General features: G+C 36.5%; 1 protein-coding gene across 1 annotated transcript; it reads left to right on the top strand.

The window, feature by feature from the left end:
- The first annotated feature begins 2,967 nt into the window (after positions 1-2,967).
- LOC113081012 (gastrula zinc finger protein XlCGF8.2DB-like) lies at positions 2,968-11,054 on the top strand. The gene is made up of 2 exons (XM_026253077.1): positions 2,968-3,120; positions 9,836-11,054. The coding sequence occupies exon 2, from the start codon at positions 9,841-9,843 to the stop codon at positions 10,885-10,887; it is 1,047 nt and encodes a 348-aa protein (XP_026108862.1). The 5' UTR covers positions 2,968-3,120; positions 9,836-9,840; the 3' UTR covers positions 10,888-11,054.
- The last annotated feature ends 2,926 nt before the right edge of the window (positions 11,055-13,980 follow it).

The following is a 13,980-nucleotide window of genomic DNA, read 5'->3' on the forward strand; positions in this document are numbered from 1 at the left end:
ACTAACCTGAAACTTACCCGCACAGCCAGCTAATCCAGCTTCATGGTACATCACTCTATTCCCCAAGCAGATTTGGGGCTGTCTGATCAATGCCTGATTCATTTTATACCAACCTACAGGAAAAAATTAAATCTGCTAAACCTGTAATAAAGACTGTAAAGAGATGGACCAACGAAACAGAGTGGGCCTGATTCAACCTCACTGATTGGAGTGTTTTTGCAGCTGCTACCATCGATCTGGATGAACTCTCAGAGACTGTAACATCCTATATTAGTTTCTGTGAGGATATACAGGTGCATCTCAATAAATTATGAAGTTGTGGAAAAGTTCATTTATTTCATTAATTCAACTCAAATTGTGAAACTCATGTATTAAATAAATTCAGTGCACACACACTGAAGTAGTTTAAGTCTTTGGTTCTTTTAATTGTGATGATTTTGGCCCCACATTCAACAAAAATCCAGTAATGCACTTCAATAACAAATTAGGATAATTTATAAAACTAATAATAAAAAATAAAAAATTAGTGATCAAACATTTTTCATTTTTTTGTATTAATTAATTTATTTTATTTTATGTATATTAGGTGTAATGAACTGTGCATTTTCTGAGCAATCTAACCAGAGTGTCACTGACCCAGTGCCTGCGATGCAGAGAGATATTTAAAGACTCTCCACCTGGGTATGTGAAGAATGGAAGTAACGGAGTCCTGTGTGTGTTTTATCCATTCAAAGAATTTGAGAGCTTGTCCTTTGAAATAATAATAAAAAAATGATCACTGTCATCAATTTGTTTTTTTGGAGCCACCATGCATAAAACGGGATGCAGACACTGAAAATGTCTGTAGTCAATTGAACTTAAAACTACTATCGTTACTCGTTACAATTATAATAATGTTACGAATCATTCCATTACAAACCACTGCCAGAACTGTAGATGGCAGATTTGATGAAGCTGGCACATCATTGAGCGAATCAAGCGATTAAGAAGACTGCGCGTGCTGACTGAACTGCTGTGAAGAGAGAGATGAACACCGAGCCGAGCCAGATAATGACTCGTTCACGAGTCAAGAACCGGTTGCATCGGTTCTCGGATCACCAGTAACGTTAGTTCTTTCTGACAGTTCGATTCAGTAAACCAGTTGAAGAAAACAGTTCACCGATTCTTTTGCGCTCGATGCAATGGCGTCATTGGCGTTGACTGCACCTGGGCTCATAACATTAAGAATCAGTTCAGAATCAATCACCAAAAGAATCAGTTCGGTTCAGACGCTCTGTGTGTGTCGGTTTGCTTCACGCTAAATCACACATGCGCAGTATCAGCAGCTCCTCGGTTCACGAATCGGACGCTTCTGACAGAAACGGTTCTTGACTCGTGAACGAGTCATTATCTGGCTCGGCTCGGTGTTCATCTTCAGTTCTCTCTTCACAGCAGTTCAGTCAGTGTACTGTTTGAGTCAATGAATTACTCCGGGATATTGGTTTGTTTTAACTCAGAGGGAGTGTCAGACACATTAAACAAGTTAACAGCTTAATTCATCTGTGGATTAATGCGTATTGGAGACGCGAACTGTTTAAAACGATTCAATTCGATTTGGTGAACTGTTTCAAAAAGATCCGGTTACATCGAATGATTCGTTCGCGAACCAGATATCACAAACTGCTTTGTTTTTAACTGTCTTACAACAGACACGGAAGAGAAGACAATGCTGAATAAATTCGTAGTTTTTGCTATTTTTGGACCAAAATGTAAAAAATTCTAAATGACCCTCTGATGTCTTGAGGGTAAGTTATTAATTACATAATTTTGCAAATTGGGCTAACTAACCCTAGTAACCGTTTTTTGTTTACAAGAAGTTACAGTCAAAGGAATTGTGATTGTCCTTTAGGTTAATCGTTTGAAATAGTAAAAACAATATGTTCAAACTTTTGACTACTTTCTTTAATAGCTACATAACACAATACTTCTACTTTTACTTTCAGTACTCGAGTAGTAAAATTTAAAATAGACTACTTGCAATACTTAAGTAAAAAAATGTTGAATACTTTAGTACTTCTACTTAAGTGTGGTGCACTTAAAGAGCACTTCAACTTCTACTCAAGTCACTTTTTTGATAGAGCACTTGTACTTTTACTCAAGTATGGGTCTCTAGTACTGTATACATCTCTGCAAAGATGGCTATCGCGGGATTCACTCTCGTACATATGTTGCTAATAAACTGGATCTGGATGTATTCATTCAAGTTCTGTTGCTTTTATATGAAAATATATAAAATGAACAAGACACCCATTTACCAAAGACGTGTTTATCAATATTTTTTCTTTAATACAGACATGTGTTTTTATTTATTTATTTATTTATTTTTTAATAAAAATTGTATTGCATAATCAAACGAGAAAAATGTTGTGTAATATTTTATAGGATACCTCTCTAATCTTATTATTAATAAAAAACTTATTTGTTATTAACTATACTTTTTTCCAGTTAACATCCAGTTCATCTCCAGTTCATATTTAGTGGACCAAAACATTGTTGAACATGGTAAATAGTTTGTTTTTAAAATATTTCCAATACATTTATTACTACATTTATCTATTATAATATTAATATCTCTAATCAATACTGTATTACTACAAAAAGTATTTTACAATATTATACTCGAATTTTCACTCTCCAGTCCAGCGGGTGGCGCTAAACACATTAGTTTATTTGCCAAACACCATTAAACCTCAGAAGAAGAAGATTAGTTTCACCGCGCTCTCTGTTGTTCTGTTGTGATACTGATTGAATGAGAAATACAGTTTTTGAATCAGGTCAATAAATACCTATAATATTCTGGTATTCACAGTCGTAACTAAGTTTTGAATCAAGCAGGAATATCTGGAGGAGTATCATCAGAACTGAGATCTGCTGCTGTGAAGATGGAGTTTGTTAAAGAGGAGAGTGAAGAGAACACGAGTGAATCAGAAACCTGGAGAATAAAACACGAGGAACTAGAAACCTGGAGAATAAAACACGAGGAACCAGAAGCCTGGGGAATAAAACACGAGGAGCCAGAAACCTGGAGAATAAAACACGAGGAACCAGAAACATGGAGAATAAAACAGGAGGAACAAGGAGGTATGTATTTCGTTCATTAATGAATATTTGTACATTCACAGATCTTTTATGTAAAAATAAGATCTTAACAATCATAGATAACAACGGACTTTTACTGTAAGCTATGTGACCCTGGAGCACAAAACCAGTCATATTTAGCACAGGTTTATTTGTCAAAAATACATTGTATTGGTCAAAATGATCAATTTGTCTTTTATGCCAAAAAGTCATTAGGATATTAAGTAAAGATCATGTTCCATTAAGATACTTTGTTAATTTCCTACCATAAATATATCAAAACTTAATTTTAATTTTTTTTGACAACTTTAAAGGTGATTTTCTCAATATTTGAAGCTGTATCTCGGCCAAATATTGTCCTATCCTTTCAAACCATACATAAATGAAAGCTTATTTATTCAGCTTTATACATATCAAAGCACATACAGCACACAGTGCATTGCCACAACAACATAGAACTTGTTTAGTCTAATGTCTGATCTGTAATCAGTGGTTTCTGATGTGTAATTATTCAAGTTCAGTCAGAGTAATCGATTAGTTGGCCGGTTATTTTTATCCTGATTAGTCGATTTATTAAAAAAATATATATTTTCCTTTTATTTTATTAACAAAAACATTATTCCACATTAGAGGATAGTATTGTGTATCAATGATAGTCAAGACAATATTAGGCTCATTCTCCTATTAATGTATTAAGTACATTTTTATAATCTATGTATTATTAATTATTTTTATTTGGTGGCCTATTATATTTCGGGTATTTATTATAACACATGCCCAATATTATTGGAATTGTGAACTGCTGACCTAAAGGAAGTTTTCTTAATAGCAATGCTGTTATGATCATGGAGGTTTTTTAAGCAATTATAATTTTGACATATACCTTTTCTTTATTGAAAGGCTAAAATGCTTTATTTGAACATTTATTTGAACATATTTTTTATAATTATGTTTACATGTGTATTTGCATATACGTTAGTATACATATACTATGAAAGTTCAGCACTCTGCCCGAGGGGCTACCTTAAATACAGCTCTCCCGCGAATCCTGAAAAAACCCTAAAGTGAGTTGTTTCAAACTTGAGGCCATAAAAAGTTTTACAGTTTTAAGACAAGAGTCGCGATGCGGCTGGATTAAACTTCTAAAGGCAATGATGTCATTTAATATGAACACTACGTTTCAAGTCAACACGTGGCACAGACATCTTTATTTGAATTTATCTGCAGGGAACTGACTCCCCTCAGAAACGTGTAATTTTACCAATAATTCCTGATAAAACAGTGCTTATGAGCATCGAGCTGCTTTGTGTACAGCCGTTACTGGGGAAACCACAATGTTTCAGTGCTTCTAAAGTGCGTCCTCATGGCAGAGAATGCATTTGTATTTCCAAAAATTTGTTTGTTGTCAGATCAATGCAAATATCAACTCATGTTTTAACACAGCAAACATAAATCAACATAAAAATTGTCTAAAGGCTAAAATGTTCTATAAAAGTTCTATGAAAACCTGTAGGCCTATCTGAACTGTACATTTAATTTTATGGCTCAATACTATTACCACAGACATTGTCCAACCCTACTCAAACATTTTACTTGAGCAGCTCTTAAAATGGGTCATAAAGGGCCTTAAATTTATTAAATTTTTTTAATGCACAGTGTATTTGCATAGTCCTTGATTCATTTAACATGGCAGAAAAAAAAAATGGGTACTTATCACAAAAGTCAGTCAAAAAGGTCCGTAACAAATGTAATTTATTAATAAGATTCGGGAGGAGCGCGTCAGATACTTAGCCTAATCAACAAAGGTGGACAGCATCCCTCCTCCACCCCATCTCCTCACTTCAAGTTCACTTTATAAATAGACGGGGAAGGGGGGGACTCTAGGTTCGGGCCATTCCCGAGCTCGGAGCCCTTCCCCGGACAGCACGCCAAATACGCATACCATACCTCAGCTAATTATATGTAAGTGTGAACTAGTGAAATGTGAGTTTAATCAAAACACTAAATTACAAAATCCAGTTGGACCTTAAATCCTATGACATTGCATTTTGAAATTCCTTTAACTGGTGTTTTCCTTAAACGTTTAAACACAAGTTTTATCCACAAATGACAGCAAGACAGTAAGAAAGCTGTTCCTCCCTTATTTCCCTTATCGCACCTATTCATCCTTGTCTAATAGCAAGTGCATGGCTGTTAAAGAAACAGAACCAAAACTTCATCAAAAACACAAGAAAATAATATTGAAACCTATACATAGAAAATACCCAAATTGGCTCTCAAAGAAAGTTACAAAATTTTTCTTTACGTCATTACTTGCAAATCAACAATCTAATCAAACTGTTAATATATAAAAAATATTGTCATGTTACAGTAAATTGCCTGTTATATACCAGCCCCTAATTGTATTTGTTTTCAACAAAACAATTACTAAACTATTTATATGTAAGAGCAAACAAATTTCTTAAAGATAACACACAGTCTTGACTGAATCAAAAAGAAAACCTTCAATGTGATGATAACCTGAAATTAGGCAATAAACAGATCCTTCAATTAAGACTACAAGTCTGCCTCCAAAAGTAAACAAAGCTTAGTAAAAGGACGTAAAATAGTGCCCGTGTTGTTTTTCACTTGGGCTTGCCACAAAAGACCCTTGTTGTCTGTGAATGTTTGTAGCATACGACCCATTGCCCAAGAGTTTTACGGTGCGGAATTATCAGCAATCAACACAGTGTCCCCAGGCTTTAGACTTTTCATTAGGCTTTTCCATTTTTTTCTTTTTTCTTTCTTTTCTCTTCTTTCTGTTTTATCAAAAACTCCAGGGGACATGGATGTTTCACTTTCAGCAGTAGCAAATGGTTTGGATTGAGGGCCTCCACATTGTTTGGGTCATTGGACTTTAGTGATGGGCCAACTATTGATTATTGCCTCCAACTCACAAAAGAGTGTTTGAAGACAAAGTCTCTTTATCAAGAGACTGCTGTTTTACAGTGGAGTGGTCCATTATTTGCTGTTCTCAAACTCCTCTATGGTGGGATTCAGTTGGGGACCTTTTGTAAACCTCTTGCACACCTTTTGGAATCCATGTATTGATCTTAAGATCAGATGTGAAACGTGGTGGGCTTTGATTTCTTCAGGACACATGATTGTTTGGCTTCAGCAAATTATCTCTTTCTCAATGTTTTGAATGTCGCTTACAATCAATGTAATACGTGATAGAGAATCTTTGAAGTATTCCATTTCCTTTTCAAGTTCAAAATTCACTATTGGACTGCATCTTCGAGTGTGGCACAGCTCCTTCATTTTTTCCTTCAGTGTCTTCAGAATGCTTTTAAAGGGTCCGTCTGAAACAGTGTCGCACAGCGGCGCAGCATAACGTTCGTTCCGAACACTGAGTAATTAAATACACCGGTATGGCGGTATATTCAAAATTAACATCGTAATGAAAATATAAACCGATTTTCGGTATGAACCGTTTTACCACCCAGCACTAGAATAGGGTCTAACATACATGTTGTTGGTTTAGATGATTTAACAAGTTTATACAATTCTTCCTCTCCTATAGTAGAGAATGAGTGGAACTGTTCCTCAGGGGGTCTATAGTGCACTTTCTGATGTGATACTGTAGCTGACGGCTGAATGGTTGCAATTTTATCTCTAATAGTATCGATTTTAGAAGTAAAGTAGTTCATAAAGTCATTACTGCTGTGACGTTGGGAAATGTCAACACTTGTTGACTTGTGTGATGCTTTTTTTCAATTAATTTAGCCACATGATTGAATAAACACCTGGGGTTATGTTTGTTTTCTTCTAAAAGAGAGAAGACAGACCATGTGACAGTATTAAATCTAGAGTATGATTTTGACAATGAGTAGGTCCTGAAACGTGTTGTCTAACCCCAATAGAGTTCAGAATGTCTATAAATGCTGATCCCAATGCATCTTTTTCGTTATCAACATGGATATTAAAATCACCAACTGTTAAAACTTTATCTGCAGCCAACACTAACTCTTAAGTTTTCACAAACTTCCTTTATCAACATGTGCAGGAATGCTCATATCTGTTCTTGGTTGCTGTGTTCTAGAAAAATCCTGCTGCCCATCACTGACTGTTGGAACTACATCAGCGTCAGGTGCAAACTCACGAAAATGTGCTTTTGGACATACCGCATTATCAGATGTAACTTTTAAACTTTCTGCAGGTGTGGCAGCCCTTGCTGCACTACCAAATGCATCAGAAACACTACAAACTGGATCATACGTGGACAAAACCTGAAGTTTGTCTTCAGCTGCAGCAATAGCAGTTTGGAGCTCTAAATTTTCCTTCTTTGGTTTGAGATAAGCCTCCTGCCTCTCAAGGTCTTGTTTCTGTTTCAAAGCATTAGGTCGTTCCAACAACTTATAACTTAAAGGCTCGTGCCTTTTCAGCTTCAATTCTCAGCCTAGAAGAAGTGGTAGATGACATGCCTGAGGCTACTTGACTAGCAGATTTTTTCGGAAAGAGGGGAAGTTGTGAAGAACAAATAACCATTGAGTGACTGTCAGTACATTCAATCTCTGGATCACATTGCTCTGCCTAGTTGGATTGGAGTTTTACACTTTCAATCCAGTCTTTGACCTTGTCTACAAAGTGCTTGAGACTTAGGTTCAAACCAGTGTAACTGATCTACATATAACTCATCATCTGACATGAGTTCTCTGGTTGCATTATTAATGTCTTGGAATGCAAGAAAAGACTGTGCAGACTAGGGCTGCACGTTTTCAAGTTTTTTATTAACGGTTAACCGAGGCCATAGTGTGCCAGGGTTTCCATTGTCCGGTAATGCCGGACAATGGCCGGAAAAAAAATTTAATGTCTGACAAAATTAAATCTCTCCGGTCAAATTGTCCAATTAAAATTGCCTAATAATACCGCCCACTAACGCGATCTGAATTTGAGAATAAGCCTAAAATTTATAAAGCAAAAATACAACGACCTTTGGCTTTGTTATAAAGGCACAGGCTCTAGTAATAGTTATGTAACTTGCCGTGTTTAGAGCAGTCCAGCAATCCGTAGTGATGGCAACTACATCAGGTGACTGTAGATCTTATTTGAGCGAATCTCTTTTTGTCTCATATCGTTTTTCAATGCGGCGTGTGATTGCCAAACGCGAAGGAATGCTGTAGTGGGGTTGAACAATATCCATCAGTTCTTTAAAGCGTCCGCCCTCCACCATTCTAATTGTCATCATGTCCTTTTCAATCATTCTGCAAATCCCCTGTGTTATGGATTCGCCTTTAGCACCACTTGTTTTGCGCTAGCATCGTGGGGATGGTAGGCTGGGCGAAGGTAACGTTACTCGCAGGCTCCGAGGCCACTATGACTACTTGCATTTGCTATGAATACTACTTACTACTTGCTATGAATACTTGCATTTTGCCCCGTCACTCTCAATTTTAAAGTGCTCCTAGGGCTGGGCGATATGGCCTAAAAATAAAATCTCAGATTTTATTTTTTTTTAATTCGGTTTCCGATTTTTTCGGAAGGAAAGCAATAAGTACAAACGGCAGACAACTTAAAGCAAATTTAGCTTTAATTTAATCAAACGCAAGACAAATGTAACCCCCATTTTTGGGATGAATAATAAATAAATGAACACACTCTTGGAATCAAAGTTTTTTTTTATATATATATTAATTTTTTCTTGTTCTATTATAATTTTTTTTTTTTTTTACTTTGCACTGAAGAAAATTATATATATATGCTGTCAGTTATAGCTTTTAGGGGGAAAAAAAGTCAGAATCTGCAAAAATCGGTAGATCACACTAACCTATACATTTTACCGGAAATCAGAATCAGCCAAGAAAAGTGCAATTGGTGCAGCTCTATCAAAAAAACAAACCCTATGTGTAGTGTTTCTTTACAAAATAACATCGGGAAGTCGTGGCCTAATGTTTAGAGGGTTGGACTCCCAATCGAAGGGTTGTGAGTTCTAGTCTCGGGCCGGACGGAATTGTGGGTGGGGGGAGTGCATGAACAGCTCTCTCTCCACCTTCAATACCACGACTTAGGTGTCTTTGAGCAAAGCATCGAACCCCCAACTGCTTCCCGGGCTCTGCAGCATAAATGGCTGCCCACTGCTCCGGGTGTGTGCTCACAGTGTGTGTGTGTGTGTTCACTGCTCTGTGTGTATGCATTTCGGATGGGTAAAAACAATTCTATGGGGAAGTCATTGCCTAATGGTTAGAGAGTCGGACTCCCAATCGAAGGGTTGTGAGTTCGAGTCCCGGGCCGGCAGGAATTGTGGGTGGGGGGAGTGCATGTACAGTTCTCTCTCAACCTTCAATACCACAACTTAGGTGCCCTTGAGCAAGGCACTGAACCCCCAACTGCTCCCCGGGCACCGCAGCATAAATGGCTGCCCACTGCTTCCAGTGTGTGTTCATAGTGTGTGTGTGTGTGTGTGTGTGTGTGTGTACACTGCTCTGTGTGTGTGCACCTCGGATGGGTTAAATGCAGAACACAAATTCTGAGTATGGGTCACCATACTTGGCTGAATGTCACGTCACTTTCACTTTCGTATTCATAATAGCATAATACAGTGTTTTTAGATATTTTCATGGATCTGTGTGAAAAAGGGACAGTTTTGACATTGTTTTAATAAGTACAAACACTTATTACACACTTTTTATTTTTCAAAGATAACCAATTGATTTTCATCTTTATACTGATTTAATTTTAGGTCTGATGAAAATTAAAGAAGAAAGACGAGATACGAAAGAGGTGGAAGAGATGTATCCGGATCAGAAAGATCATGATGTCAATGGAGAAAAATCATTGAGTCGCAGCACTAAAAAAACAGAAGTCAAACGGCCCTTCAGCTGCTCTCAATGTGGAAAGCGTTTCACACGTAAGGGATACCTTAAGACTCACATGTTAATTCATGCTGGAATAAAGCCTTTCACCTGTCCACAGTGTGGAAAGAGTTTCATAAGTAAAGGAATCCTGAGGGATCACATGTTAATCCATACTGGGATAAAGTCTTTCAGCTGCTCTCAGTGTGGAAAGAGTTTTATACAGAAAAATCGACTTAAAAATCATTTGGTAACTCACACTTCAGAAAAACCTTTCTCCTGCTCTCAGTGTGGAAAGAGTTTTAAAAAAAAGTCAAACATTAATAGGCACATGTTAATTCATACTGGGATAAAGTCATTCAGCTGCTCTCAGTGTAGAAAGACATTTACACAGAAATCAAGCCTAAAGGATCACATGTTAATTCATGCTGGGATAAAGTCTTTCTTCTGCTCTCAGTGTGGAAAGAGTTTTACACATAAATCATACCTTAGGAGGCACATGTTAATCCATACTGGGATCAAGTCTTTCAGCTGCTCTCAATGTGGAAAGAGCTTTACAGAGAAAAGTCAACTTAAAAAACATTTGGTAACTCACACTTCAGAAAAACCTTTCTCCTGCTCTCAATGTGGAAAGAGTTTTATAAATAAATCAGTCCTTAAGAGGCACATGTTAGTTCATACTGGGATAAAGTCTTTCAGCTGCTCTCAGTGTGGAAATACTTTTACACATAAATCAAGCCTAAAGGATCACATGTTAATTCATACTGGGATAAAGTCTTTCTGCTGCTCTCAATGTGGAAAGAGCTTTATAAATAAATCAAACCTTAATAGGCACATGTTAGTTCATACTGGGATGAACTCTTTCAGCTGCTCTCAGTGTGGAAAGAATTTCAGACACAAAGGACAACTTAAGAATCATTTGGTAACTCACTCTTCATAAAAGCCTTTCTCCTGCTTTCAGTGTAAAAAGAGTTTTACACAAAAAGAAGAACTTGTGGCTTGTTTCCACTTAGCTGTACGGTACAGTCCATTACAATTTGGTACAGGGAACCCTGATCAGACTTGTGTTTCCACTGCCAGTACTACCTTTACTTGGTAGATGTGGCGTATGCCCGAAAGTAGCGAATGACAATGAAGCGCAACAATAGGCAAAACTCTGCCTTTTTTTGTTGTTGATCGAATAAAACAATTTTTGTTAAATGTCAGTTTTAATGACCAATAATAGCCATTATAAAAGGATAAGTACAGCTTATAAAAAAGTTCAAATTAAGTAAATAAAGTGTAAGACCTCGGTGAACAAGCAACAGCACAAGAACAAACTGCACAAGTGGCTACTTCTGCCAATGGAATTAAAAGAGCCTATTTTCTCCCATCTGTGATCTGAACCCCATTAATGGTTAAATAAAGGGGAACAATTGTCTGGACAGGAAACGAATGGCTAAAAACCTATGTCAGAAAATGTCCACAACAGAGGACGTCCATTCCAAAATCAAAAAAACGAATCATGAGCTAATCACGTGACGTCGACATCCTGAGACAGTTTCCTGTCAGCTGTGCTGCCATCTCCTTAAAAGGAGGTGATTTAATTCACTCTGATCACAAGATCCACACCTGCAGGAATCATCAATAATCAATGGACCACAACAAAGGGAACATGCAGTGTGTCCCATGACTTGTGAATTGTTCTACAAACTGAACTTTTCAATAAATAATCTCAAAAGGACAACCATTGAGGAATCTGAAGGTTAAACTGTATTCACAAATAATATGCTTTATATTTGTTTGTGTTCAAATGTAATCGGTGCAACTTTAATAAAACATTGGTTTTAGCAGATAGTGCTATTAAATGTAAGATATGGAAAGTTTAGTGTTGAACGGAAGCTCACATTATTTGCTTAAACTTGGAGTGAATGAAATGTCCAAAGTGTCTATTGTGTGCATATTATGACACTTTATAAGCTATTAACCAAAGATCCACAATGGCCGAAGTTCTACGTAATTGTAAAGAATTGTAAAGATATACTGATTTTAACGTTTGCTGGAAAAACCGTTGATGAAGTATAAACTAATTAAATTTGGAGTCAGTTCAATTAAAGCAATTCAATTCATTAGATTTGATCCTTCTTAAAAGAAAATAGCTAAAATTTCATTTTGGTCTGTTAAATATAGCCAACCCAAAACAAATTGTATCTTGTGTTTAATCAGAACCGAGACATCAGAGCCAGCAGCAAATGTTGGAAGGACAAGCTGAGCTAAGGCCGCTCCCGGCGAATAAATGAGCAATGAGCACCTAGTGATCGCCTGGAGCTCTGAAATCATCACAACAAATTTTCAAATAAGTGCTATCTTTATAAATAAACAGCAGATTTCAGTTTTAAACAAGTGCATTATTTCCTGAAAAACTCTTAAAACTACATTTCATCACACCATAACAGTAATATTTATAAAATCTTGAAGGTTTTGGGCAGTGATGTTGTCCACAAGAACAGACCAGAATGCATTTTGAGAAATGGTGGTTGTCTATGTGAATTGTAAAAATATAAAATGATACAATACATTGTAATATTTTTTTTGTGTTTAATCACTCTGATGTAAATAAGACCAACACTCATGGACAGCAGAGCAGAACTAGTGAGGGACGCCTTATCCACCTTATATCATGCAAAAGTTATGATTCTAGTCAACTAATCAACATTCCAATCAACGTACCCCTTGCTGTGTTAGGTACCCGAACGGAAGGGAAACAATGATTACATGTTGCGATTAAACTGTAATTGCGATTTAAAGGCTGTGAGAAAAATGTAGTAGTTTTATATGTTGTTCCAGAGTTAACGTCTTCTGGGGGTTTGGCATCCAGACTGAATCTTGTCTAATTCCTAGTTTCCTCAGCATGCAAGTCCCGAGACAGAAAGAGAGAAGCAAATAGAGAATAAACTAGCATAGCTGCTATTCTAGCCAAGCAAAGATGATGTGTTCAACCCATGGAAAAGAATGAAAATGTGATACAAGATCACATATAGCTAAAGTACCAATTTACAAGATACATTGTGTGAATGCTTGGCTAAAAAAATGTCTTTTAATCTAGAATTATACTGAGAAAGTGTGTCTGAACCCTCAACGTTATCGGATCTATTATTACATCTGATGACCCCTTTAAATGTAGTATTTATTGTATCAACAATGTAGTGTATCAGAACAAATCTGACAATTTCAGATTCAAACAGAACAGTTCAGATCAACCAAAATGATGCTAAACGGACTAATTCACAAATAATAGTATAATGGATAACTCCTTATGATGAATGTAAGCAACACATTGGACTATGGTGTTCTAATCAATGTTTGTGTATTTCATTTTTACAGAAACAGTTCATAGGTTTCTAGTCATGTTTGATATGTTTGTGTTAGAGAATTCAACGTATCATATTTTTGTTATTGAAATCTTGTCTAAATTAAACTCTGCTTGTGATGGGAAATTCATACTATGTGACGTAACACATTGTATTGAGACAGTCTCTCCAGAAAAACGCTGATATTTTTGGTGATTGTTGCGGGCAAAAATCCTTGATTTCGCAGCACGTTTTCTTAAAAAATGCGATGGAATACGCGGGACATTTTTTGCAATTTTATGCGATGAAATTGCGTGAACTCGCAAATACTGCTGTTTGATGAAAAGAGAAAAAAGGTGATTCCCCCAACACCTTTTTCTCACTAGGCTACTACCTTAATGTAAAGAGTAATTTCTTATTACTTCATATGATAAGCAAGCATACTAAATCACAGAATATAAAGTTGCAATCTCTTACTGCAACGTAAATTATTTTACATACCACTAATATAATTACAACTGTAAGTTTTTGGTACTGTTCTGTAAAAAAAAATTCAATCTTACAACTGTAAAGTTGAATCAACTTCTGAATGAAACTACAACAGTGTTAGTAGCCTAGTGTGAAGGGGTGTTGGGGGAATCACCTTAAATATGCAGCCTTTGGTTGATTATGCATTAAATCAGGCGATCGCATAATCGCGTTTT

This window comes from Carassius auratus, unplaced genomic scaffold (genome assembly GCF_003368295.1).
Source record: "Carassius auratus strain Wakin unplaced genomic scaffold, ASM336829v1 scaf_tig00032822, whole genome shotgun sequence".
In the NCBI taxonomy this organism is placed as follows: domain Eukaryota; kingdom Metazoa; phylum Chordata; class Actinopteri; order Cypriniformes; family Cyprinidae; genus Carassius; species Carassius auratus.